We start from the raw sequence: 26605 nt of genomic DNA, 5'->3' as shown, positions 1-26605 counted from the left end.
CACAATGATATTGGCAATATCAATTACAGAAACCTCATAAATACATATTGATATTTTAGTGATAAAAAGTTCAAATTTGATAGAATATGGAATTTAATTATAGAAACCAATTTATATAACAATTCCTTGAAGGCATGATCAAAATGTTAAAATAATGGTGGCTTCAAATACATTGATGTACATTAAGTATATTATTTACGTTATTAACGCTCTTTTAAAGGGACCAGGCACCAGATAATACAAATGCAAGAAAATCGTCAAAAACCTTACATTAAATTGGCATCGTGGTGTACAACGCCATGAATCTTATTCACTAATGTATCACATCACTTACAACACATGCTTCTTTCGTTGTCCAATACGTATATCCCAGTAAGTTTAGAAATAGCGTCGGTGTATTAATCTGTACTCGTAAACAGATGTGATTTAAACTGGGAAACCATCATATGCGCAATTTTTAATGGGGAAACTCATAAGGGACTATGATTGTCACGTTTATTATTTTAATCATGTAACATGATGTATCATCGGCCTCCTACTAGCAAGCATCTATAGACAATTATAGGCTTGTTTTGAAAAAATACTGAATATTTGCCGAGTTTTGGATCATCATCTGTCTAGTCCCTTTAACAAATCATAACGCTTATTGGCTAAAAAAACAATTGCGATGCCGTAGGACTGCCTCCTCGTATAATGAGATTTTCATCGACAATCAAACGGACTTTTATCACAGAAGTGAAAGTGGTAGTTTGATAGCTGTGAAATTAATCATCCACAGATTATTTTTTTAAAAGGTACGTTTTTATTTTACTTATTTCATGCCGGGCAATCATTGGAGCCATAACATTTTGTTATGTGTTGAAAATGCTCCAACGCGTCTTTCGTTATAGTGGCAATGAGTGGAATATGGATGTAAACAGTGAGTATGGTTTCTTATTTTTCATTTTTAGAGGTTTATACGAGTAAATTTAAAAAAAATGGAGAATGTAGTTCCACATAGGAATGGCCATGAGTTGTTCTAAAGGTAAAAGTTCTGAATAAAATTTAATATCTGATCGTCTAGAACTTGCATAACTTGCTAGACGTTAGTGTTGACAGCGTAAAAATCTGGATTTTCGTGAGAACTGTTCTTGTACCTTAGGTTTAAGCATTTTCTTTACATGTGTGTGGCTTTTTTATTGACAAAAGGTTGCCGCGTTACAAATTTCAGAACTTTATTTGTTATACTTGCTGCACTATGCTCGATTTTCTGAACGTTGTGGTGCCAATGAATCGGTTGTGGTGCTAATGAATAGTAATTTAGTAGGAAACGATTTGTGAAAAAACTGAAGCAATTTCAAAACATGCAAATTAACAATTAACTGAATTAATATCATTTTCGATCTTTTTAAAGTAAGACCAACTACCCCATTGCTTCGCGGACTTTATGGTTCATTCTGTGTCTAATAAATTAATACTTCAAAGCGAATGATCGTCGTAATTCCAATTCTGTATTTCCAGGTATTATAAGGCAAAAATCTAACGATTGTGTTTATATATTTTCAGATGGGTGTCTTTAAAGGGAAAAAGAGGCGGGTATATTCATGTCGTGAAAAAAATCACTCCGTAGCTCAAAATTTGCAAGAAAAGGTATTTTACAGTCAATCACCTAAATTAACAAGCACTTCCTTGCCATCTCAGAACAAAAGATTCCTTCCTTGCAGCATTGGTAAAAAGATAGTTACTAAACGAGCACGGTTTCTTTCACCTTAGTTGCTTAACGTGACACTCTTATACATGCTATCATGATACAATCAAGACATACGCATGTATTGCAAACATAAATTTTGAGTGATGAATCTTTAAATACTTACTTAATAATGCGCTTATGGAAAATATTAAATTCAATAACAAGAATGTAACTGTGTATTGAATAGCTGAAACGCAAAATATTTAAATGATTGGTGAGTGCTAAAAGATTTACTGTGATCTACTATCGTCTTGTATGGTAGAAATATCGTGTTTTCTTCACCTTTCTTTCAAATCAAACTCGATATCCTTCATCAGAAACATTGCTTTCGACATTTATTCATCCTTTTTGGTATATTAACCAATTGTATTAATTGTGGTAAATCTTATTTGGGAGTAACAGTGCATCTTTAAGCTGTTAAAAGTGTCTAGGTACACCAGTAAAGTTCCGGGCTGTGTATTGGCCATAAATTTCCACTTCATCCGAGTTTTATTGAAACGCAGTGCCAAAATCGAGGCTCAGCTCGGAAATGTACGATCTGTATTGGAATGGGGCTTTGGCCCGAATACAAGCTTAGTGTTGGAAATTGAGTTTGTAGTATTAAAAATCAAGTAAATTACTGAAAGTTTGAATCATGTAGAAGCGTCCAGAATTGTTCAAATATTCTCCCCAACATGCTCAAGTTTGAATTCGGCAAGTAACGCGATTTGGATGAAATATAAAAGGTTGTATAAACATCTTAAATGGCCACACGATATTATTATATGATATTTTTTGTTAAGTTTTAATATAAAAATCTGCAATCTATTTTTTTGTCAGCAGTCTTTTATAACTGGTTTCCATGGATTTTCGCAAAAAATGGCTCCTGCTAAGACAAAAAAAAATGTTGCCAAAAACCTTTAATCTGTGAGAGTGCAGCTTTAAGTAAAATTCACTCAAATTTGTAGCAAAATAACGAAATTACGACACAAAGATCATTTCATTTCACGAAATAAATCAACTAAAATCTTTATTCAAACGGGCCCCAGGACTACACAAGATCTTGAAATTCTATAAAACAATGCCTTACAAATGTATTACTTATTTTCTGGGTGTCAAAATGTCGCAATGTGTAATTGTATATATTTTGGCGACGGATTTTTGTATAAATTAATTAATTGAATATATAACAAAATGTACTGATAATTAAAATTTCTATTTTTTTTGCAGAAACCAATTGGAATGGTCTGCAAGGTAACATTCAGGGGCTGATCCAGGAATCGACATTAGAGGGGGCGTTATTTAGGGGCTGATCCAGGAATCGACATTAGAGGGGGTGTAATTCAGGGGCTGATCCAGAAATCGACATTAGAGGGGCCTAATTTAGGGGCTGATCCAGGAACCGACATAAGAGGGGGCCTAATTTAGGGGCTAATCCAGGAATCGACATAAGAGGGGGTGTGATTCAGGGGCTGATCCAGGGACCGACATTAGAGGGGGCGTGCTTCAGGGGCTGATCCAGGGATCGACATTAGAGGGGGCCTAATTTAGGGGCTGATCCAGGGACCGACATTAGAGGGGGCGTGCTTCAGGGGCTGATCCAGGGATCGACATTAGAGGGGGCATTATTTAGGGGCTGATCCAGGAACCGACATAAGAGGGGGCATAATTTAGGGGCTGATCCAGGAATCGACATAAGAGGGGGCATAATTTAGGGGCTTATCCAGGAACCGACATAAGAGGGGGCCTAACTTAGGGGCTGATCCAGGAATCGACATTAGAGGGGGCATAATTTAGGGGCTGATCCAGGAACCGACATAAGAGGGGGCATAATTTAGGGGCTGATCCAGGAATCGACATAAGAGGGGGCATAATTTAGGGGCTTATCCAGGAACCGATATAAGAGGGGGGCTAATTTAGGGGCTGATCCAGGAATCGACATTAGAGGGGGCCTAATTTAGGGGCTGATCCAGGAATCGACATTAGAGGGGGTGTAATTCAGGGGCTGATCCAGGGACCGACATTAGAGGGGGCGTGCTTCAGGGGCTGATCCAGGGACCGACATTAGAGGGGGCGTGCTTCAGGGGCTGATCCAGGGACCGACATAAGAGGGGGCATAATTTAGGGGCTGATCCAGGAATCGACATAAGAGGGGGCATAATTTAGGGGCTTATCCAGGAACCGACATAAGAGGGGGCCTAATTTAGGGGCTGATCCAGGAATCGACATTAGAGGGGGTGTAATTCAGGGGCTGATCCAGGGACCGACATTAGAGGGGGCGTGCTTCAGGGGCTGATCCAGGGACCGACATTAGAGGGGGCGTGCTTCAGGGGCTGATCCAGGGACCGACATTAGAGGGGGCATAATTTAGGGGCTGATCCAGGAACCGACATAAGAGGGGGCATAATTTAGGGGCTTATCCAGGAACCGACATAAGAGGGGGCCTAATTTAGGGGCTGATCCAGGAATCGACATTAGAGGGGGCCTAATTTAGGGGCTGATCCAGGAATCGACATAAGAGGGGGCCTAATTTAGGGGCTGATCCAGGAATCGACATAAGAGGGGGCATAATTTAGGGGCTTATCCAGGAACCGACATAAGAGGGGGCCTAATTTAGGGGCTGATCCAGGAATCGACATTAGAGAGGGCCTAATTTAGGGGCTGATCCAGGAATCGACATTAGAGGGGTGTAATTCAGGGGCTGATCCAGGGACCGACATAAGAGGGGGTGTTATTTAGGGGCTGATCCAGGAATCGACATAAGACGGGGCGTAATTTAGGGGCACAGCCGCTTGTGAATTGGTATTTTGATCACAACAGGCTGAATCATCAAATAAATAATGTTAAACGAGGGTCGTTCGGCAAGTTCGCGGAAAGCGTAAAATGGAATATATATATATAACTGGTGTCATATATAGACATGCAGTATCACTTCTTCATCTGTAAATATCGTTTCATCCGTAAAGGTTATACACATTTGATCAGAACTTATGTCGACAGTGTGATAGTAAGTCCGATTAGAATACAACCTACATTCTCAGCCAATGAAATTGCAGATAGGCATTCATTACGAGGCTTAATGCACCAGTCAATTTTAACCACGTCCCCCCCCCCCCCGGGTCCGGGGAATAGCGGGGACTCTCGGTCCGGCCAAGCCCGGGTAAAATCCTCGTCATGCGTGGCCGAACTGATGGTAAAATCCCCACCAAATGCCCCCGCACTCCAGGGACCCTAGGTAAGGCTCATTCCCCGCTATATTTGGCGCGAAGACAAATCACTGCATTCACTCGGCACTGCGGGGCCACCGGGAAGGCGCCAACTGCCACTCATCCAATACACGCCCGCTGCGTCAGATTTTGCGTTTAACATGTGTCAGTCAATGAGGTTGTATTCTTAGTCAGTGAGATGACCTGAAGTAGTATCTGAATTATTTAGAATCGCTCGCCCATTCTTACTCATTAAGATCTTACTTCATATCATCTAACTATGACCAAGCAAAAGCGACTTTTATGTATTAAATGTGTGTTTCAGTAACCTTTTTACAGTACCAAGATATGCCGAGAACAAAACAAGATGCGCTGCAGCAGGGATGGGTGAAAAAGGATGTTGGCGCTGGTTGCCAAGGTTACCATTCTGACATTTTTAGATTTATCTTACATAACTACATGTATAAAGTTGTGTTTCATGTCCAACAATAAAGCAAAACACATGCTGGGATGCAATCATGTTTTATAAGAAATTATGTAAACCTTAATATTATCACTGGAAACGCGTACTTTTTTGTCATATTAAAACACAGTGTTTCGAATTTTGGAAATTAAATGTTATTAATAACAATTTCATCTACAAAATAATCATTCATTATGAAATATGAAATGTGTACATGATACTGGTAGATTTACCGTCATGATGCAAGTGAGGAAACATGCAATTTACAGTGCCGTAGCGAGCATCATTTTTTAACACTGAATTCTGCACAAAAGAACAGCCTGTGTCAGAAACAACATCTTTTATTTTCATAATTAACGATTCATTTATGGAAGGGTTTATTAACAATGACTTTGAGCATAGCCACAACACTTTTATTGTCAATAATATATATTTTTTTAATTCGAGCCATTGTGTTTTATAAGGATAAAATCGAAACGAAAGTACTTAGGCTTTACTTTTTAAATTGAAATTACTACGCGATATCCTTGCAGCGTAGTTAAATATAACGAATTCTGACATTGTAATCCGCCCATATACATCCGAAGCTGTAATTGATGGAGAATGGTCGAGAATCTCCGATTGTGGAAACAGGGATCCACTGGGGCTAGTTAATTATGATTAACAAAATATCGACCGCACTCGTGAACAAATCGACCTAAATGTTAGGTCCTTCTGGAAGGACAGCGACCTGGCCGTGATTCTGCTGTACGATGTGAATGGTTTCATAGCTGGCATCCAGACCGCAGTGAGTGCGTTTACTGGCATATTGCAATGGACACGTTTCGTAAAGTGACACTCGTATTTAAAATCAATACATACACATGTACAATGTATAACAAAGATGAAGTTTGAGTGATAAATCCTTAACTACTTACTAAATAATGCATTTATGGAAAATATTAATTACTGATTACAAGACTGTAACCGTAAAGTTAATAGCTGAAAACGCACATATATTAAATGACTGGTCCTAAAAGGTTTACAGTGATCAACTATCGTCTCATAAGGTAGAAATACCGTGTTTCTGCACCTTTCTTTCAAATTTAACACAGTTATAAGAACCATTGTTTTCGATATCTATTCATCCTTTTCGGTAAGCTAAAACAATTGTATTAATTGTGGAACATCTTATTTGGGAAAAATAGTGCATCTTTAAATTAAATCCAAATCAGGCCTTCACTCATGGTAACGGTTCGATAATTTGATTTAGTTATCAGGATAGTTAGATTTGAAAATTCCAAGTTATTAGAATGGCTCAATACAATTAAATATAGCCGATGTTATCAACATAGTGAAACAAAGATAAATCAACATTTCAGACGCCCCCAATGATTTATCATTCATATATGTTATTGACATTATTTTAAGCGTTTGAGTCACATCTATCCAAGCCGTTATTATTTTTTTTTCAGTTTGATAAAAACACCAGTCCGAGCCCGAATGATTATCCGTCACCGCAGATGCAGAACCACCCATTGGTAGAAGAGGGTGGAAATTATCATACTACCGCATACTTTATTCCATCAGGTAGAAACATATAGATAAAACGGATACAAAGTATGAACTATATGTGTCATACAGTGGCATGGATATGTGAGCCGTTAAACTAAATAACACATACACGCATTTTTTAACGAACTAGCATACGAAAGTTTATTCAATGAAAGGCTCCCAGCCCATAATACATGTTACAATGCAAATCAAATATAACAAAATGCATATATGTAAATAAATAAGAGTTGGTTTTCTTGTTTAACAAGTTAAGTGTTATCTATAGCTAACATGAGTTTATGAACGTAAAGAGCAAGGGATTTAATATGGGTAACATTTTCCGATGCCATCATATTATAGAAATGAACAATGTCAGTATTTCCACGATACCAAGAGAACAAATACTTTTCCCGGATGTCATTAAATAATGAACACTTAAAAAATACATGATATTCATCTTCAATAACAAGTATGTCTTTATCCAATAAACAATAAACACAAAAGCGATCATTTCTAATGATATGAAACCATGAATTCCGTGTGTGAAATGTGGGGGTCTTTAAACTCTGACGCCATAAAACAAGTACAGTATATGTACGCATTTTAATCAGCTATCCGAGATAAATTGAGAACTTTAACATTAAAGACTATTGATCTGTTTTTAGACAAAATATGTTCTACGGGTCGAACATTGGCCGAATTTAACCAACAAGGTACCGGTACAGGGTTATGGATGCAAAACGGAACCAGACCAAGCAGCACTCTGCAGATCCCGATAACAATCGAACAGGCTCGATCCAGCGAATGGACAGAGGGAAACTGTTTCAATGCCATGGGTAAGTTTGTTACTTACAACAGTGTTTAAAATCGAACGTTGGAATACGTTAATGTTAGGAAACGGCCGTAGATTTCTTTACTTACAGTCGCTGATTATTGCACATCGTCAATAGGACATTTTGTGCAAGTCTGGTTTACGTGGAAAAGTCTTTGTGCCAAAATTTAAAAATACACTCTTACTCCAAATAAGATATACCACAATAATACAATTGTTTTAATATACCAAAAAGGATGAATAAATGTCGAAAACAATGGTTCTTATGAAGGATACCGAGTTTAATTCGAAAGAAGTGTCCAGAAAACACGGTATTTCTACCTTAAGAGACGATAGTAGATCACAGTTAATCGTTTAGCACTCACCAATCATTATTTAGTAAGTAGTTAAAGTGACACTCTTATTCAAAATCAATACATACCCATGTATAACAAACAAAAATTTTGACTAATAAACCTTTAACTAATTACTAAATAAAGCATTTATGGAAAATATTAATTACTGATAACAAGATTGTAACCATGAATTTAATAGCAGAAAGAGCAAAAAATATTAAATGATTGGTGAATACAAAAAGATTTACTGTGATCAACTACAGTGTCATAAGGTTGAAATACTGTGTTTTATGCTCATTTCTTTCAAATCAAACTCAATATCCTTCATAAAAACCTTTGTTTTTGACATTTATTCATCACTTTTGAAATATTCAAACAATATTATTAATTGTGGTTAATCTTATTTGGGAGTAACCACAGGCATCTGAATCATTGTTTGTCACTAAAATGTTGATTAAAATCATTTTGGGTACATACAATGAGATAAACAACACATCTGAAGATATTTAGTATCTTTGATATACAAAAAAAGAAACAAGGTATGTAACTAAAACTTACCCGATTTCACGATAGAGTCCAGTTTTATGCAAATGTCTCAACAAACATATAAACAATCCATTTTTAAATAAGTGACATGGAAAGAAGAGTCAATTACCTTTAAAATGGTGTGCGATATGTTGGTATAACTATATTGTCTTTAGCCAAACAAGCATAATTCAATGTCCAATTCTCGTGTTTTTCTTTAGTCGGAAAGAGTACAGCAAATTCAAATCTTCAATTTTCCCCGTGTAAATAGTACTAATCACAGACCTATTGAAGTTATTTTATGTTTCAATGTACAGATAAATTAATTCCATGCCTTAATATCACAATATATCAATGTTCCGAGTCTAATTTGAAAAAATAGATTTAAAGCACAAGATGAAATAACAATCAACTGACCAAGCGGTATTATTCCTGCACTGTTAAGAACTTTGCATTGTCGTCTATCAATGTTCAAGTGTCATGCAGTTCCCAGGGGCGACTCCAGGATTCGACGTTAGAGGGCGGCGTAACTTAAGTTCGTTACCTTTTACTTGCGCCTCTTCCTCCGAACCGAAAAAAAATATTCGGATTAAAAAGTTGGCGGAGTTGTTTGAGGGTACTCCCTGCAGAAAATATTAACATTTTCTAGTCCGAAATGGTCTTTCGTATATTGAAATGAAAAGTAAACTTGGACGATTTCAGGGGATGGGGCGCTAGTGGTATCTTACATTGGTTTCTGAGTCTATGCCTTGTTTAAAGAAAATCAAAGTATAAATGGCCATGGCATAACTCGGCAATAATGATATCAAGAAGAAGAAGAAGAAGAAGAAGAAGAAGAAGAAGAAGAAGAAGAAGAAGAAGATTTCACTATTTCTTCACCATTTAAAAGGACACATAACGCAGTCTACGCCGCTTGTAAATAAACGGAGCCCCGCATTTGGTCTTTTACCAGTGATTGATTGAGAGTTTATTTTCTAAAAACATTTCGACAAAACTTTTCACAAAACGGCCGTCTGACGGAGCATTGTCAAAAAAATATTTTGGAAACAGGTTTGGCGAAGTGTTTGACATGCCAAGAAATACCAGCCAATTTGTCCACTTTTCATTTCTACACGAGAGTCAATTTCAGCTACACATTAACCCCTAATTGACCGAGAATCTGACCATGTGTTTAACCATGTTATCATATCTAGGGAGTTGCTGTAGTTCGGGTCAAGATTTGGAAGAATGTATTTAATTTTGCCCAGAAAGACGTGAAGAAGTATTTGTTTATGCAAATTTATACTTTTACCCTGATAATCATGCTTTGATACAACATAATTGCAGGTGTCAGTTGCATGCAACCTAGCAGTTTTTTCCTCACGATGGAACTTTAAGAGAATTTTCAAGTTTTGGTCCGGTTTTCAGAACCGCTTCAATTTACCCCACCCACCTGAAACAGCTTTTGGTTGGATAAAAATTGGTTAAAACTCATATAAAAACATATTTATTTATGTATAAGTAGTTAAAGTTATCTTATAATACAAGAAAAGGTTACTGGATGCAATTATTCAAAAGATATATGTTAGAATTCCACACTCCCTTGCAAAATTTGGGCATTTTTTTTATATATATTTTTGTATAAAAATTATATTTTCCCCTTTTTCCCCCTATGTCATCACTAAAAAGCATAAACTATGATCATTCTTACAGTTTAGGTGAAAAATAATGTTGAAACGAGATGAAAAGGTCGATTAACAAGGCAAAAAATAGCAAATTTGATTTTCAGATTTTGGCGGCCATCTTTGTCGGCCATCTTGGATTTTCTCGGCTCGCCGCCATTTTTGCCAATTTATGCCGGCAGTCTGATAAACTTCAGACCTTCCCGGTCATTTTGGTATATAACATGAAATGTAGCAAAGGGGGGTCCGGGTTACCCATTTTAATAGTGGCCTTTTGAGCTGAAAGTCACCCCACCATATCAAGTGTTAGACATAATTACTGAATACTTAATTTAGTAAAACTTATTATTTACTTATTCTTAAACAAAAATATGTTGTTTTTAATGAGTAACATTATTTTTTTAGACATATGACAGATGTTAATGAAAATGGTATGCTTAACCAACCGTTTTATTTGGAATGAAAATATACGTCGTTAAATTAAACGACTTGATTACGGTATTGTTCTATAAGAGGCTATTAGGATTTGGCCGGCGTGAGGAAAATATTTAGCTGTTGGGGAACTAAGAAATATAGTTAGTACATTTGTACTTGATGTTTTCAATCTTTAAACATAATTCAAGAGTGTGGTTTAGATAGTTAAATATTGTTATCAAGGAGATTGTTCATAAACAATATCAAAGATGTAATGCTTAGCTTAGTTAATTAATAATTATACTTTTATAGTTAAGAAAATCATGTCAATACTTAATTATAAACTATTATTGAAATTTTATTTTTATTTTTGACAAGTGTCGTAATAAACAAAATGAGATGAAGCGTTAAACCTAAGAAACATGCACTATAGAAAGATTTTTTCCGAAAAATGACCAAAATCATTGCTCCCCTGAATTTCATGCTGGTCGTAATGGCCATTAAATGAAATGAATTAGCTGTTACAGCAGATAACTGATAAAAATTACATGGAGAACCAAGTCAGCCCTTTAACCCTTAGCACAAAACCACTGAATGGAACATAATGCATATGCTGCTAAAATCCAGGTATATGCTGGCATACAGGGGTTTCCTTCTTAATCGAAAATAGGATAGGATTTCTTGGCATGTGAAAATAATCACCTTATCAAACTCCGGAATTAAACGAAGGCGGGGCTTTTTAAGCAACATATACTGTCCTTTGTTTCTTTTAAAATTGTGTGGTAAAAGAAAAGTTATCTTTGATTAAAGATGATCCATTCTTAAACAAACAAATGCACTCACAAAATCTTATAAATATTTATGTTTGAAAAAAGAACAATAAGTAAACCAATAATCATTGAATACACATTCAGCGGCCAGATTGCATTATAATGGAAACAACCAATGTATATAAACGTTTAGAAATAGAAATAAATAAGGGTCAATAGAAAGCTTCTTTTGACACCTTATGTATAGGACCGTTCCTTATACTGCTACTTTGTACTGCTATATGTATTCAATAATACAGAACAGAAGACTTTGGATTAATAGTTCTCAGGTTTCCAGGTTTTGTTCACAACAATTTTTCTATTCGGAACTCCTCGGTTTGTTTTCGATAAAATTGGCCAAGGAGCTCTGAATGGTAGGTTGGCGTTGAGGCAGAGATCTCTGCTCGTAAAGGGAGATCACTGCGTAGTTCTCGTAGTGTTGTGTGTCACAATATGCTATTTTCACAAATGTATATTATATCAAAAAAATATATGGCCGTTTGTGGTGTAAAAAGTTAGTTTTCCTTTACAAATTAGCGTTAAAACAACATAAATAACTAAAAACTATTTTTTATCAAGTACTTGTACAATTTCATCATCGCTTAAGCTGATTGAAACTGACAGCATCCCTACATTTCCGGAATTTCTTGGATAGGGACCTCCCTTTTTAACCAGATACTGTGCATCCGAATGACAATAGATAAATTTCAATGGAATGCTATTTATTTAAAATATTGGATATCCAATATTCCCAGAGACCACCAATTTAGGACTCCAAAGCTAAAAAAATCCTTAAACAGACTACTGTACTTTTAATCTGCTTTTTGCAACTATTTTGACTATCAGTTTTTTATTACTCTTTTTCTTAAGTGTCTCTTAGGCCTCTGGTCTAGAGCAGCAGATCTTTCACAGGTTTAACCTCTTTTACTTGCTTTGCTATGTGATATGTGCTTATTTAACAATGCTCAAAATTATTTTACAGCTTTCTTACCATGATATTGTGGTTCAACATGTATACTATTGTTATAGTCGGTTCAAAAGCGCTTGTCGCTTATGTTAAACTAAAATTTATCTTATCTTAAAAGTGCACCCTGTATGGGACTCAAACCCATGACTGCCAGAACACTAGCACAGTGCTCTAACCAAATGAGCTAACCTGTCAGTTTGTTCTAACCCACATTCACTACACTCCACCCCCATTAACCTTTTAGTCAGACTCCTGCCATTTACCGCTGCCACCATTGTGGTATTCCATAATATAAATAAGTATAGTATAATATAATAATAATTATAACTTAATATAAATAAGTATAAAAATCTAAATAATATACTTTATAAAGTATTCCCTAACAGATATGGTTCAAACCCGGCTTAATCCTAGAGAATGATATATGGGACTTTATTATGAGTTCACAGCACACCCAGCTTAATCCTAGAGAATGATATATGGGACTTTATTATGAGTTCACAGCACGTCTGGTTTGTACAACAGCTGATCTCCAACTCCCCAAAATATGCAAACCGAACCATGACATCAGCACTTCTTGGGAAAACAGGTCAAAAAATGCACTGGAATAACACTCAAATTATCAAATCTTTCAAATCATTGTACCTGCCCCAATCTGGGCAGTATGGTCCACCAATCTGAGCTATTCCAGTACATCATTTGTCTTTATAGACGTCTATTTTAGATTCTCAAGTACTATAATAATTTTTTTAAATAGTTTTACTTAAAAATTGTGGTGTCTGTGTGCTATTACACAAGGGTACAGGATAATAGTCAATGACATGGCTAAATGATAGTTTTTCAGTGGAATAAGCCAACAAAGTTGTTATGAATCAAGTAAGCATAAGCACGGACCTTTAAACCAGTTTATAGGACCATGGCATTAGTAAGGTATAGAAAACTGAAATGCCAAGGAAGAGATTTCTATTAGGGCATGCTGGAGTGTTTAATCATTAGGAGTGTTAAAACTAAGATACTGAGGGCTGGAACCCTTCAACAAAATTAATGTTGATTTCTGCTCAAATATTGTCTATGAAGTCCATGATTTTGAATAGCGTTACTAGTAAACTGTTCCAACAAAAGGCTTACAAGTTAAGTTATCCTTTTGTTTGTGTATAAGACCTTGTTGAGGTGTGAATTTGTTGTCATTTTCCTTGACTGAACTGGCATGGGTTCGCTCCCAACTAAAACCAGATTTTTTTGTATACTCTTAAGTGTATTTTTTTCTGCAATTTCAGTATCAAAGAGTAAAATAATTATAGTATTAAATATCGGTATTTTCAGATGCATAACTGGGGTGTGGGGGATTTGGTGCCAAAACATGAGCGAGTCTCTTTAAGGACAAATACAGTATACAAGATACTGACAGACAAAATAAATGTCTTCATTTGGTACTAGTTCATTATATATATAGTTATACCATAACTATGTTTACAGATGGCGCTGTGCAAGATTCCTGACACAGGTGGCATAGACTACAATCTTCTCTCATCCATTGTACACAACTGTGTCCAGGTGCAGTATTCAGTATTAACTTTTAAGGAAAACCATTCTTTTTTACCACAATTGTAATTACTGATATTCCCAGATTGGTCAATATATGAGTTAATTCAGTAGAAAATACTACATAAAGCTACTATTATGATAGTATAAATAAATTTATAATTTTGGTTCGTTTTTCTGAAGGTATATGAGTCTGGTTACTTATTCATTATACCATTACTTACTGTTGTCCATGACACATTCAATGTTTATTAAACATGGATATATTTAATTCAATGTCCAATCTTGATCTTGTTTAGACCATGTTTTGCCATTTACTACGATGTACAATCATGATTTTGAATGTTTCATATTGCCATTTATCAAGCATATAATCTCCTTAATCCAGGAAGACAAGCTGAGTAAACTTCGAGCAACGTTATCTAAGCGGACACGGGAACAGCGCCGGCAAATTGTAAACCAGAAGGTGAATGGAAACACCCCGCTGTTTACTGCCTGTCAGCAAGGCAAGGTGCACTTTGTCAACTACCTGCTGGATGACTGTGGAGCTGATATTGAGATTAAAGGTTGGTTTGAAATCTTAATGATTATGATGACTGGATGCTTTGCTGTGTTTTTTAACACCTGTTTTAAAGAAATGGGCCGTATTATAGCTTAACCTGAGTCGTACGGATGGGTGGGCATGCTGCATCCAGTTTGATGTCCCCTCAATAATTTAAGGAACCTTTGTCCAATCACCACTTGGATCCAAATATGTATTGGCATAACATCTCGGACAAGATCAATAACCAGCCAGATCACTGTTTTTAACTTGAGAGTTATTGCCCTTTAATTATAGATATTACCTTAAATCAGTCTTGTCCGATCAATAACTTTCGAAGCCTTTGTCCAATCAACACCACATTTGGTCAGAATGTGTATGGACATCAGTGCTCCAGCCAGGATTTGAAAAGGGCAGGGTGGAGTTTTGAAAAGGGCAAGCTACTTAAGTCGTGTAGAGGTTGGGGTGGTTGTGGGGGGGGGGGGGGTCCACCCCTGTCACAAGGTGTTTGTTTTTTTGTGGGGGCGGGGGGTCTCCCCCTAGAATTTGTTTTGTTTTTATACTCAATTTAAATCATTTTCCATGATTTTCAGACTTATACAAAATGGTGTTGTTGTTTTTTCTCAAAATTTAGAAGGGTGTGTTTTAATATCAAAATTAAAATTTGTCTTTTTGTCTGTGGTAGTATGATTGCACTTGTTTGGCATCTTCTTTAGTGCAATGCCACATATTTCTTTTAAAAGTTTGTAAGATGAAGACAAAAACAAACACAGTTAAACATCAAATAAATAGATACACACACAAAAAAAAAATGTAGGGGACGAATCCTAGTTTGGTACGATCGGGTTTGGGTACGAATGTTACATTCAGCCTGTTTGTTATTTAATTGTCTTTGGTAAAATAATGTTTAATATGCTGATGTTTTAGAATAAAATGACAATAAAAATCACTACCCTGGTTTAAAAAATCACTTATTAAACATAGAACATTGATAAAATAACTCCGAAAATCGTTCTGATAAAATGGCGGTTTCGGCGAATTTTGACAAGATCGTGGACATGATAAGTAAATACTAAATAAAGCATCAACATAATTTTGTGGATTACAAAGAAATTTTCATCATGAATATTTTATAAATAAACTTTCAAAAAATTTACTGAAAAGGTGATGTATTTGATTGTATTAGCGCCACCTTTCTTATGTTTACATATCGGCAGTGCCGTCTGCTTCAAATAAACAATGTTGAAAATGGCAAGTCTCGTCTGTACAATACAATAAACAATTATTATGTCTCCCCCTCTCTGGGGGAGACATATTGTTTTTGCCCTGTCCGTCAGTCCGATAGTCCGTCAGTCCGTCCGTACGTCACACTTCGTTTCCGATCGATAACTGGAAAACCGCATGACCTAGGTTCACCAAACTTGGTAGGGAGGTTGGTCATGAGGTGTAGAAGATCCCTATTGTTTTTGGGGTCACTAGGTCAAAGGTCAAGGTCGCGGCGACCCCCAATGTAAAAAACATTTCCGCTCAATATCTTGAGAACGGTTTGACCTAGGTTCACCAAACTTGGTAGGGAGGTTGGTCATGAGGTGTAGAAGATCCCTATTGTTTTTGGGGTCACTAGGTCAAAGGTCAAGGTCGCGGCGACCCCCAATGTAAAAAACATTTCCGCTCAATATCTTGAGAACGGTTTGACCTAGGTTCACCAAACTTGGTAGGGAGGTTGGTCATGAGGTGTAGAAGATCCCTATTGTTTTTGGGGTCACTAGGTCAAAGGTCAAGGTCGCGGCGACCCCCAATGTAAAAAACATTTCCGCTCAATATCTTGAGAACGGTTTGACCTAGATTCACCAAACTTGGTAGGGAGGTTGTTCATGAGGTGTAGAAGATCCCTATTGATTTTGGGGTCACTAGGTCAAAGGTCAAGGTCGCGGCGACCCCCAATGTAAAAAACATTTCCGCTCAATATCTTGAGAACGGTTTGACCTAGGTTCACCAAACTTGGTAGGGAGGTTGGTCATGAGGTGTAGAAGATCCCTATTGTTTTTGGGGTCACTAGGTCAAAGGTCAAGGTCGCGGCGACCCCCAATGTAAAAAACATTTCCGCTCAATATCTTGAGAACGGTTTGACCTAGGTTCACCAAACTTGGTAGGGAGGTTGGTCATGAGGTGTAGAAGACATGTATTGTTTTTCGGGTCACTAGGTCAAAGGTCACGGCGACCCCCAAAGTTAAAACCAATGCCGCTCAATATCTTGAGAACGGTTTGACCTAGGTTCACCAAACTTGGTAGGAAGGTTGGTCATGAGGTGTAGAAGATCCCTATTGATTTTGGGGTCACATGTCAAGGTCTAGTGCTTGAAAGATGAAAAATAGTTTTCAGATCATTAACTAGGGCTTATTGTGTGGAAATCCCTATTGAATTCTCACACCCTGCTTTCCAGCCAGATGTATCAGTACTTTACACCTCTAAGTCTTACTAAGCCTTCGGGGGAGACATGCGCTTTTCTCAAAAGCCCAATCTAGTTTTAAAAGATTTAATTGTGCTTCACAACATTTTTCACCATCCCTTCGCATTTTACGAGCTTTCATCATTGGTTGAACGAGTTCTCAATGTATATTCTGATTGGCTGACATTCAATAGGCACGCCTCCAGCCGATGTTTCCCTATTTGGCTCTTCCTAATTATCGGATTAGTAGATGACCGATTATGAATACACAGGTCGTCTGCTCACTACACAAATACACAATTAGCTGTCATATGACTTGGTCAAGGCACATGGAAAGATGAAAGGGCAGTACGGCATATTTTAAGCAATCAATGGGGGCATGGTGACACCTAGCGGGAACACTATTATCATAAATATTACGTAATTTGTCTCAATTATGACAGCGGATTAAGGGCTGTCAATCTTTTATAGTGATTTCAATAGTAAAAAGGGCACTAACGGGATATTTGGGGCTAATAGAGCATTTGTGAAAAGGGCACTACTCAAAAAGGGGGCAGGGCGGTAAGAAAAGGGGCACGGGCGCTGCGCCATTGAAAAACGGGCTAGCTGGAGCACTGGACATAATATCTCAGACAAATTCGTTAACCAATCATATTGCTCTTTAGTTAAAGAAATTACATAATATTGGTTTTGCCAACTCAATAACTTAAGAATCCCTTGTCCAATCATCATCAAATTTGGTTTAATAGAATATGTATGGGAATTATATCTTGGAAAAGTTCGTTAACCAGTATATCGCTTGAGTCATTCAAGAGTAATCAACCTTTGATTATATAAATTACCTAAAATCAGTCTTGTCTGATCAATTCCTTAAGAAGCTTTTGTTCAATCATCACCAAATTACATCAGAATGTGTATTGGCAAAATACCTTAATCAGATTTGATAATTGGCCATTTTGCCTCACTCCAAAGTTATGACCCTTGAAGTGGCAAAAACAGGCTTTACAGTGTCCACTCTTTAATTATGCTAAATGTACAATCACTTAACCAGTATCACCAAACTTGGTGTCCTATAATTAGGACGGGTAATTTTGTGACAGTGGGCACTCTTGTTAGAGTTGCCTAAGATAAAAGAAGCCTCATATACGGACAATTATGGTAATGTGAAACACCATGTATATTTGGTGTAAATCATGTAAAATAGACCTTGGCAAAAATCACGAAAATAGTTCACATGAAACTTTCGTACCAGTGACAGCACCCATAATTTTATGTGTAACAAGGACGTAACTCTGGTCTTATTTTTTGTCAGTTTTGCCCATTGATCATCTGACAGCTAATGTCAGCCTTTTCTGTGCTTTTGTTACAGTCTTGTTGTATAGTCATCCAAAAAATCATCCTGTTATTAAAGAAACTTTTAAGATGTAGTGGTGTGATCTATAGATGTATCAGCCAATGGACCAATCATGGCAATGTCATTCTGGGAAAGGAGTATTATATCTTCCTTGTCTTACGATGCTTTTTTTCTTTTGTTGATAACTCATCCGTGCATGATGAGTCATGGAATTGTTGAACTGTCTTTTTTTCATAGGCTAATTATTGTCAGGCACAAATAATTTCTTCATTGATTGTTGATGCATCCAAAAGTGTGTAACATTGATTAATGTTATCAAGGATCGTGATGGAGTTTGGAGCAGGGAAATGTTTTATGCAAAAAAGGGTATTTTTTCCCCAAGAAATTACTTTTTTTCCTGCGGTTATTTACTGTTAACCAAACTCTTTCTTTAGGTTAGATAACAAGATTTATGCTCAGTCTGATGGTTGTGAAATACTTAAGTCCAATGGTGCATTGAGCAGATTTGAAAATGAATCACTGTGACATATTATCCACATGCTGTGTGTTATTGCAGGAATCTACGAGGTCCAGGAGGAGCAAACCCGGCATGAGGTTACGCCTCTGTGGTGTGCCGCAGTTGCAAATAAGCTGGACATCGTCCAAACCCTGGTACGCCATGGGGCCAACCTTAACACACCCTCGGATACCGAGTCCACGCCCATACGTTCAGCATGTTTCATGACGAACATACCCGTGATTAAGTTCCTTGTTGAACATGGAGCTGATATACACAAGCCGAATGTGAATGGTGGAACATGTCTGATCAATGCTGTCCAAAGTGCTCATTTATGTATGTTTCTGATTAACAAAGGTGCTGATGTTAATGCTGTAGATAATTCCAAGAACACCGCGCTTCATTATGCTATACGGGAGGGAGTTGTTGAGTCTGTGAAGGTGTTATTGAAGCGTAAAGCTAATCCCAGTATGAAAAATGATATGGGAGATGATGCTTTGCAGTCAGCGGCTTCGAGAGGGAATGTAGAAATTATAGACATTATTGCCAGCATGGTTGGTATGAGACTTGAGGACAAAATTAATGCTTATGAGTTAGCAGGTGCTTGTCACTTAGATGAAAAAAATGACATGGCTTCTGCATTGAAACTCTGGAGAAAAGCGATGGAAATGAGATACAGTGATAAAAATAGTCTGGTGTTAAAGGTCTTACCATCTGAGAAAAAGAAAGTGTACAATTTCGCCAAAGAGCCAGAAAATATGAAAGAGCTTGAAGCTCTGGCTGATCCTGAAGAAATATACATGCAGACATTGTTGATACGGGAGAGAATTCTTGGTCCCAATCACAAGGATGCGGTGTTTGGTTTGATGTATCGTGGGGCGGTGTATGCTGATTCCCACAGGTATCAGAGGTGTGCAGACTTGTGGAAATATGCTTACACCCTTAGATACAAGCAAGATGAACCTCTCAACCATGACTGTCTCTTCACTGTTCAGGCTCTTGTGAAATTTTTCTGGGAGGTTCAGATGGAGCAAGACAACAACAACACTGATGAAAAGATACAGTTTTATGATGCACTTGATGTGATAGAAATTTTAACAGACCAGATCCTCGCTGCTAAGGATTATGTTGCCAAAAGTGCCACAAAATCAGAGGATCAAAATACCTTGTCAGAGTTTCAGCTCCTTCTTCAGCTTTACCTTCACATGATTCACCTGTTTACTCGCCTTGAATGCAATCAAGAAGAAAAATACAAGTTTATGACATTTGTACACCGGATGGTTCAGGAGGACCCTCACTGTGGTAATGGACAGACGCTCCTACATCTCGCTGTCGACCCAATGATTTCCCTCACAGGAGATGAGTTTTACTCTAACTTTCCCTCCTTAGATGTTATCCAGGTCTTGGTAACGTGTGGGGCAAGAGTTAATGCTCAGTGTGAAAAGGGAAATACTCCATTGCTTGATTGTGCTAAGCGCCATTTTGAAGTTGGCACAAGATTCGACGATAACGAAATCAGCATTATACAGTTCCTGATTAATGTCGGGTCTCACGTGGATATCATGAATGAGGAAGGCCTAACTGCTAACAGGTTTCTGGCCAAGTCAACAGAGTTAAGCCACAGCGCAATGAAATACTTATCCCTTAAATGTTTGGCCTCGACAGAGATAATGAAACAAGGCATACCGTTTGAGAATGAAATCCCATTTTCCCTTGTAACTTTTGTGAAATTACATGGGAAAAAATGTTGACATTGTGATGGCCTTAAATTTTAACCCTTGTAATCAGTTATTTTTAAAGTTCTGTGGTAAACTGTTACTTGTATAAAAGCAATTTAATAAGATAAAAAAAATTGATATGGAAAAGAACATAGCTATCTTCATCATTCACTTTCTCATCAAAGAAAGATAACTGCATGTTTTTGAGAGAAAAAAAATGATAGCAAGGATCTTTGAAGGAAAAAAAAAGAAATGCCCTCAGTATTTCTTAGGTTTCTTAATTTCAATATGCAATTTGATTTAAACGAGGTATAATTTTAATTGATAAAATCATCAAAATAAAGACTTGATTGAACAAACCCAATTCTAACTCTGGTGTGTTGGATCATTTTATTTAACAAGCCCGGCTTTTTAAAATCTGGATTTTGAACAACCCCGAAAAGCATTCCACAAGTGCAAGACTTGTGGCTGTTGTGGGCTTGTGATTTTTTGATTACTGACTATTCTATCAAATTTATATCTTAATAATACTTCAAAATTATAACGGTAATGCTCTTTTGTGTTCTGAAAATATCCTTTGTCTTAGGTTCATATGATGAACAATTATTTGAGGATTTCTTGGATTTGTATTGTTCTTATGTTTGAGTAAAGTCTAAAATAAATTCACAATGGAGAGATTGTTAAAATAAATCACAAGGCTCTGATTTCTTGAAATATCTTGTGCGTAACAGGTTTAAGTATCGTATTTTAGGCAAAATATTTTCGTAATCCTCATTTCATAAACCAAAATAGCTCATCATGATTATCATAAGAACTTTTCCTTTACAAGTCCAAAATCTGTAAATAGAGGAAAATACACATGTTATTACCAACACAAAAATAGCCAGCTTAGCTTGATTCTGTTTTAAGGGACTTAAAATTGTTCAGAAATTTGGGGCTATGATAGCTTTTATAATTATAAAAGTCCTGGAGTGAATGCTGTGAATGTACCACTATTGTGTTGTGAATCAGGTCATATATTACAAGTACATGTAGATCATAGAACTAATCATCAATCAAAGCTCATCTCACACCCTCACTTGCCTTTAGTCATCCATGTTTGTAAGACATAATTTCTTTTCAGAAACTTATAAGAAGCATATGCTGTAAAAATTTAGTTTCATAACCATGTTCCTGCATAACATACTTTTTACATAAAATTGTATAATTGGTAAACAGATTTCAGTATAATTTTCAATTTTTGAAATCAACAGCCAAGAATATTGCCTGTTTCTTTTGTTCCTGCTTTAGTCTGCTTTTATCTACGTCATAAAAGTGTAACTGTTTCATGTTTCATTCCATTTGTTAGCTGATACAATCTGTGTTAATACCATGAAATAAATTGTCATGAAAGTGATTCCTTTCTCAGTTTGGGTGAAGATTACAGACTAGCATACACTGAATAACAGCGTGTAACCATCCACATTCTACATATATTTTCAAAATGTTTCGTATAAATCAACTTAGTAATATGCTAAGGAACCGGAGGGGAGTCATATAATGATTTGTGTCTGTCAGTGTGTCCGTTAATACCATGGCTCAACCTTAACTTGTCACATATTACTAATATACCAACGTACGCCCAAGTTTAGGTGTGCCAAAATTATTTTAAAATCTGACTGATGACAAAGAACTTACACTATCATCAGTAAGGCTTATAAAGCCGCACATACTTAGTTTGAAGGTTGTGACCATGCTATCAAGGAAGAGACACGGGTCTTGGGCGCGTCACGTCCCCATTCTATGGTGGTCACTTTTGCCAAATAGTTATAAAGCCCGACATTGAATGACAAAGATATGGACCGGACATAACTTTTATCAGTAAGGCTAATATAGCAAAACAGTTCAGAATGTTGCTGTAACCTTGACATCGAGGGTAGGGCCACGTGTCTTGCGCGACAAATCATCATGCGATGGTGGTCACTTCTGCCAAATAATTTTAAAATCTAACCATGAATACGAATCATATGGACCGAACAAAAATGGGACAGACCGACCTACGGAAGGGCATGGCGCGCGTGATTCTTATATAGCCATTCACTTGGTTAATATGATAATAAAATTAACATTATTTTATGAAAATAACATCTGAAAGTACCCAACGATGAACCAGTGTACATGGATTTAACAATACTAAAACAAATCATCATTTATGTACACATATATACATAACAAGCATCAACAATCCTCACATTGCAACAGACATTTGCAATACAAATACAAGTTTTCATCGTTTGGGGGGAAATACTGAAATGTGTCATGTACAGAATCAGTAATGTATTCGTCTGTCGTTGGTTGTTTTATGCACCCGACGGACGGAATATAGTAATCTGTACGTCCATCCGGATGAACCCTGCTGATTTTGAAGTTAAAAATCAAGGTCGTGGTGACCATTAACTGAAAATCCGTTTTCGATAAATAACTGAAGAATGCGGCGCCCACGGAACTCAAACATGGCGGGCAGGTTGGTCATGATCAGTAGATGAACAATTTTAAAATTGAGGTCGAGGTCATAATGAACTTTTTTTTATTTTAAGGCTAGTGGGCCAAGGTCCAGGGCAATGTGATATTGAGCTTAAATTTCATTTTTGATCAATAACTGAAGAATGCTGGGGGACCTCAAATAGACAGGTTGGTTATTACTAGCAGATGGGCCTTTTTGATTTTAAGGTCAGTGGGTCAAATGTCAAGGTTGTGGTGAAAATCGTTCAAAGGGTTATTTCGATCAATTACAAGGTCGGCTCCCAGTGTTTTCAAACTTGGTAGGTAGCATGGTTATGGCTCAACTAACTCAAACTTGGCAGGCTGGCTGTCCATGACCAACAGATGAGCACTATATATAAAGCTTTCGAAGCCAAGGGTAATGTTTGTGGTGAAAAATGTTTCCGGTCAATAACTGAAAAACGCTTGGACCAGTGATCTCAAACTTGGTCGGCATGTTGTTCGTGTCCAGTAGATGAACCCTTACATTTTTAATGTCAGTGGGTCAAAGGGTAAGGTCAATTACTGGTGAACATTTAGGTCTAGGAAACTCATATTTGTAAGCAGTTTGAACCCTTTCAGTGGATGACCCCTATTGATAATGGATACTAGGATCTCAATACGATTTACATTACCACGGACCTTTGGTTTAGAAGCCCGTGACATGATAAAGTCATTTACGTTCTTCATTCACTTAAAAGTATTCAATGCTAGTTATTTTGTTTCTTTATCAAAGTTTACATTAAAAAATAATCTAGGAAAAAATATTTTACATTAGGTAAAGTGTTCACATACGTACATGTTCAATATTAATGCACAACATGCTCAATTTAAAATACAACCGACTTCAACCACTCCATCTAGCTGTGACTTAACATCTTTGTGTCCATTCGTTGCTTTTTAAAAAAATAGTAGCGATCAATATTTCCAAACTGCATTTGTTAAATACTAAAGGCTATCTGTCCATATAGGCCCAAATACTAATGTCTGTTTGTTCAACGAGGTTTCAAACCTGGGGGCATTTGTCACATTCATGTGACAGCTACTGTTTGGTGCGTACCTTTTAAAGTATTTAAGTATTTAAAGTACCATCACGAATAGAGAGTGAACTAGAATTCCAGACAATAAAACAAGTAGGGGTATTATGTCAAAATTGCAGCCATAACTACATTTACTTTTATCAAACATATAGAGCACTGGCTTTTGCGATAACAGTATGAAAGTGCGCGTGCGGTGGCAATCAATTTGTGCCGTGTAACTACAGGAAATGTGCGCGAGTGGACGGGCCGTACTGCCTGGAAAACTAGTTGATGTCATCATTGTATTTAGTGGTTTTGAACAGTTTGGTTGCCAAAACATTTACGGGAATGACCGTAAAGTGATATGTTTGCATTAAAGGTAATTAACAACCGTCTTGCCACTATGACAGTACTCGTGAACTGTACCTTGTTTGTTTTATGGACCTATCTAGCTCACAAACATTTTTCTATAAACCTCAATATCCCGATTTAGAACTATTCACATAAAAGCACACCAGCATTTAAATGGGTTAGTAATCATACAGAAATGCAATGTTTTAAGTCTCTTAACACTCTTCTTTTGTATGAACTTATGTAAATGAAAGAGGGTGCCGGGTTTTAGTCACCACGACCCCCACCCCCACCCCTCCTCCGACTTCTCCACCCCTCTCCAACCTCCAACAATTACGGCATACAACATTCGAACACAAAGTATTAAATCCGGGCGTATAAAAGAAAACGATATATACCTATGAAAATGAAAGGGGATTTCGGTATTTACCAGGGTTTCGGGATTTCGGTAATTCCACCGACCGTATTTGGTGCTCTTATCCATCTTACTTTTTGTAATTGTATGCATGAATATGAGAAACGGACTTTGTTAATAATTGTTCCAATATTGTACCTATTTAAAACTTTAATGCTTTTATTTCCGGCCGTTAATTTCGGCTACCAGACAAATCGGCCCCTTACCAAATCGGCCCCTAGCTCAAACGGTTACCTTTTCGGCCCCTTACCAAATCGTCCCCATCCCGTAGACGTTTCGGTCCCTGATTACCGAGACGTTTCGGCCCTTATTTTTATTTATTTTTTTATTTCTAAATATAAGTAAAAAACATGTAATTTCATTTTTTTTATTTTAATAGACAAAGCTATATACATGTATACAAAGGTACTGTATAGATAAAATAGATTTAATGAAAATATCTGTTCACTTGAAAACATGTAAAGATTTATTCACGAGATGTTTTTATAAAACGAAATATAGTTGAAGAAGAAATGTTTAAACTTCATTTTTTTTCAAATAATCTTATTATTATACATAACTATGTTGCTAATAGTATGTATAATGACATGTCCATTGTCTAACATCAGTCTTGACCAAACACCTATCGCCCGCCGTAGAGGGCACCAACATTTTTCAGGAATTCCTCGCAGGTGACCTTATGCGAATCGTATGAGTCCCACTCATCCATGATCCTGGCGTTGATGTCTCTGTAACGCTCTCGACATAAGTTATACATTTTATGAAATTCAGTTATTTATATTCAAATCAGGTAAGGATGAAAAAACTATTTGTATTATTTATCTTATATTTAATACGTATGCAAATCCATACTGGCTTAAACGGTGTTTTTAGACAGATGGTCTTATGGCGAATTGTCACATTCCACAGAGGTATCAGGCGTTGGAATTATGACACTTTGTGTTTACAAACTTATAAATACGTCTACAAGGTTTGTTCCGACTTTCCCAACCGCTAATTCTCACACTTAAAGATTAATACCAGTTATCTCTTCGCACCTCAAACAGAATATTATTTCACTTTTTTATTACGGATAGTATATTGTTTTACTCTTTTTAAAATGCATATTTATTGTATAATATCTGTAGAACTATCAAGTTGTCACTTGTTTGCAAGTCATATCTATAAAACAAACATTATTTCCTAATTATGTATAGATAAAACACTAATTGTTAAAAGTAATAATTAATAATTATTCTGGAGCAATAGTATGCCACACAGATAACAAACTAATGGTTGAAACATAAAGGCATTTTTAAAAAAACCTTGCTTAAGCATAAAACGCATATATGTACGTATGGCATGTGGCAATAGCATAAGTTCTATTGTATCATAAGTTGATAAAAAAATATTGTGAGAATGTTATCGATATTAAGGTATAATATAAAAAGGTAATGATTTCGGTGTTATATATACCGCAAGGTTCATGCTGCGTGGTACATACAACACTTAACGAACAAGAATATGTACATCGCGTATGTTCTAAGGATCAACAGAATTATGTTTAAACACTACCGTTTATGATACAATAAACATAACAACGAAACATAGCAAACATTTTATACTAGGGATTCACAAGTCAGACACGCGTGTAATCAGGAATGATAGCAAAATAAAAACCACGAATGCCAGTCCAGTGTCAATGCTTTGATATACCTTTGGCGCCACGTGCATTTTAATCTAAATTATATGAGTTATGGGAGTACTC

At 36.7% G+C, this 26605-nt stretch overlaps 1 protein-coding gene across 1 annotated transcript; it reads left to right on the top strand.

Moving 5' to 3' along the window:
• Positions 1–11969: 11969 nt before the first annotated feature.
• Positions 11970–21938, top strand: LOC128212485 (protein fem-1 homolog C-like). Its single transcript, XM_052917967.1, has 4 exons — positions 11970–12000; positions 13930–14007; positions 14384–14561; positions 18896–21938. Exons 2-4 carry the CDS (start codon positions 13930–13932, stop codon positions 20584–20586), a joined length of 1947 nt encoding a protein of 648 aa, XP_052773927.1. The 5' UTR covers positions 11970–12000; the 3' UTR covers positions 20587–21938.
• Positions 21939–26605: the final 4667 nt, after the last annotated feature.

This window comes from Mya arenaria, chromosome 12 (assembly GCF_026914265.1).
Source record: "Mya arenaria isolate MELC-2E11 chromosome 12, ASM2691426v1".
Taxonomy (NCBI): Eukaryota; Metazoa; Mollusca; class Bivalvia; order Myida; family Myidae; genus Mya; species Mya arenaria.
The sequence above is the reverse complement of the archived record's forward strand: the minus strand, read 5'-3'. Positions and strand labels throughout refer to the sequence as shown.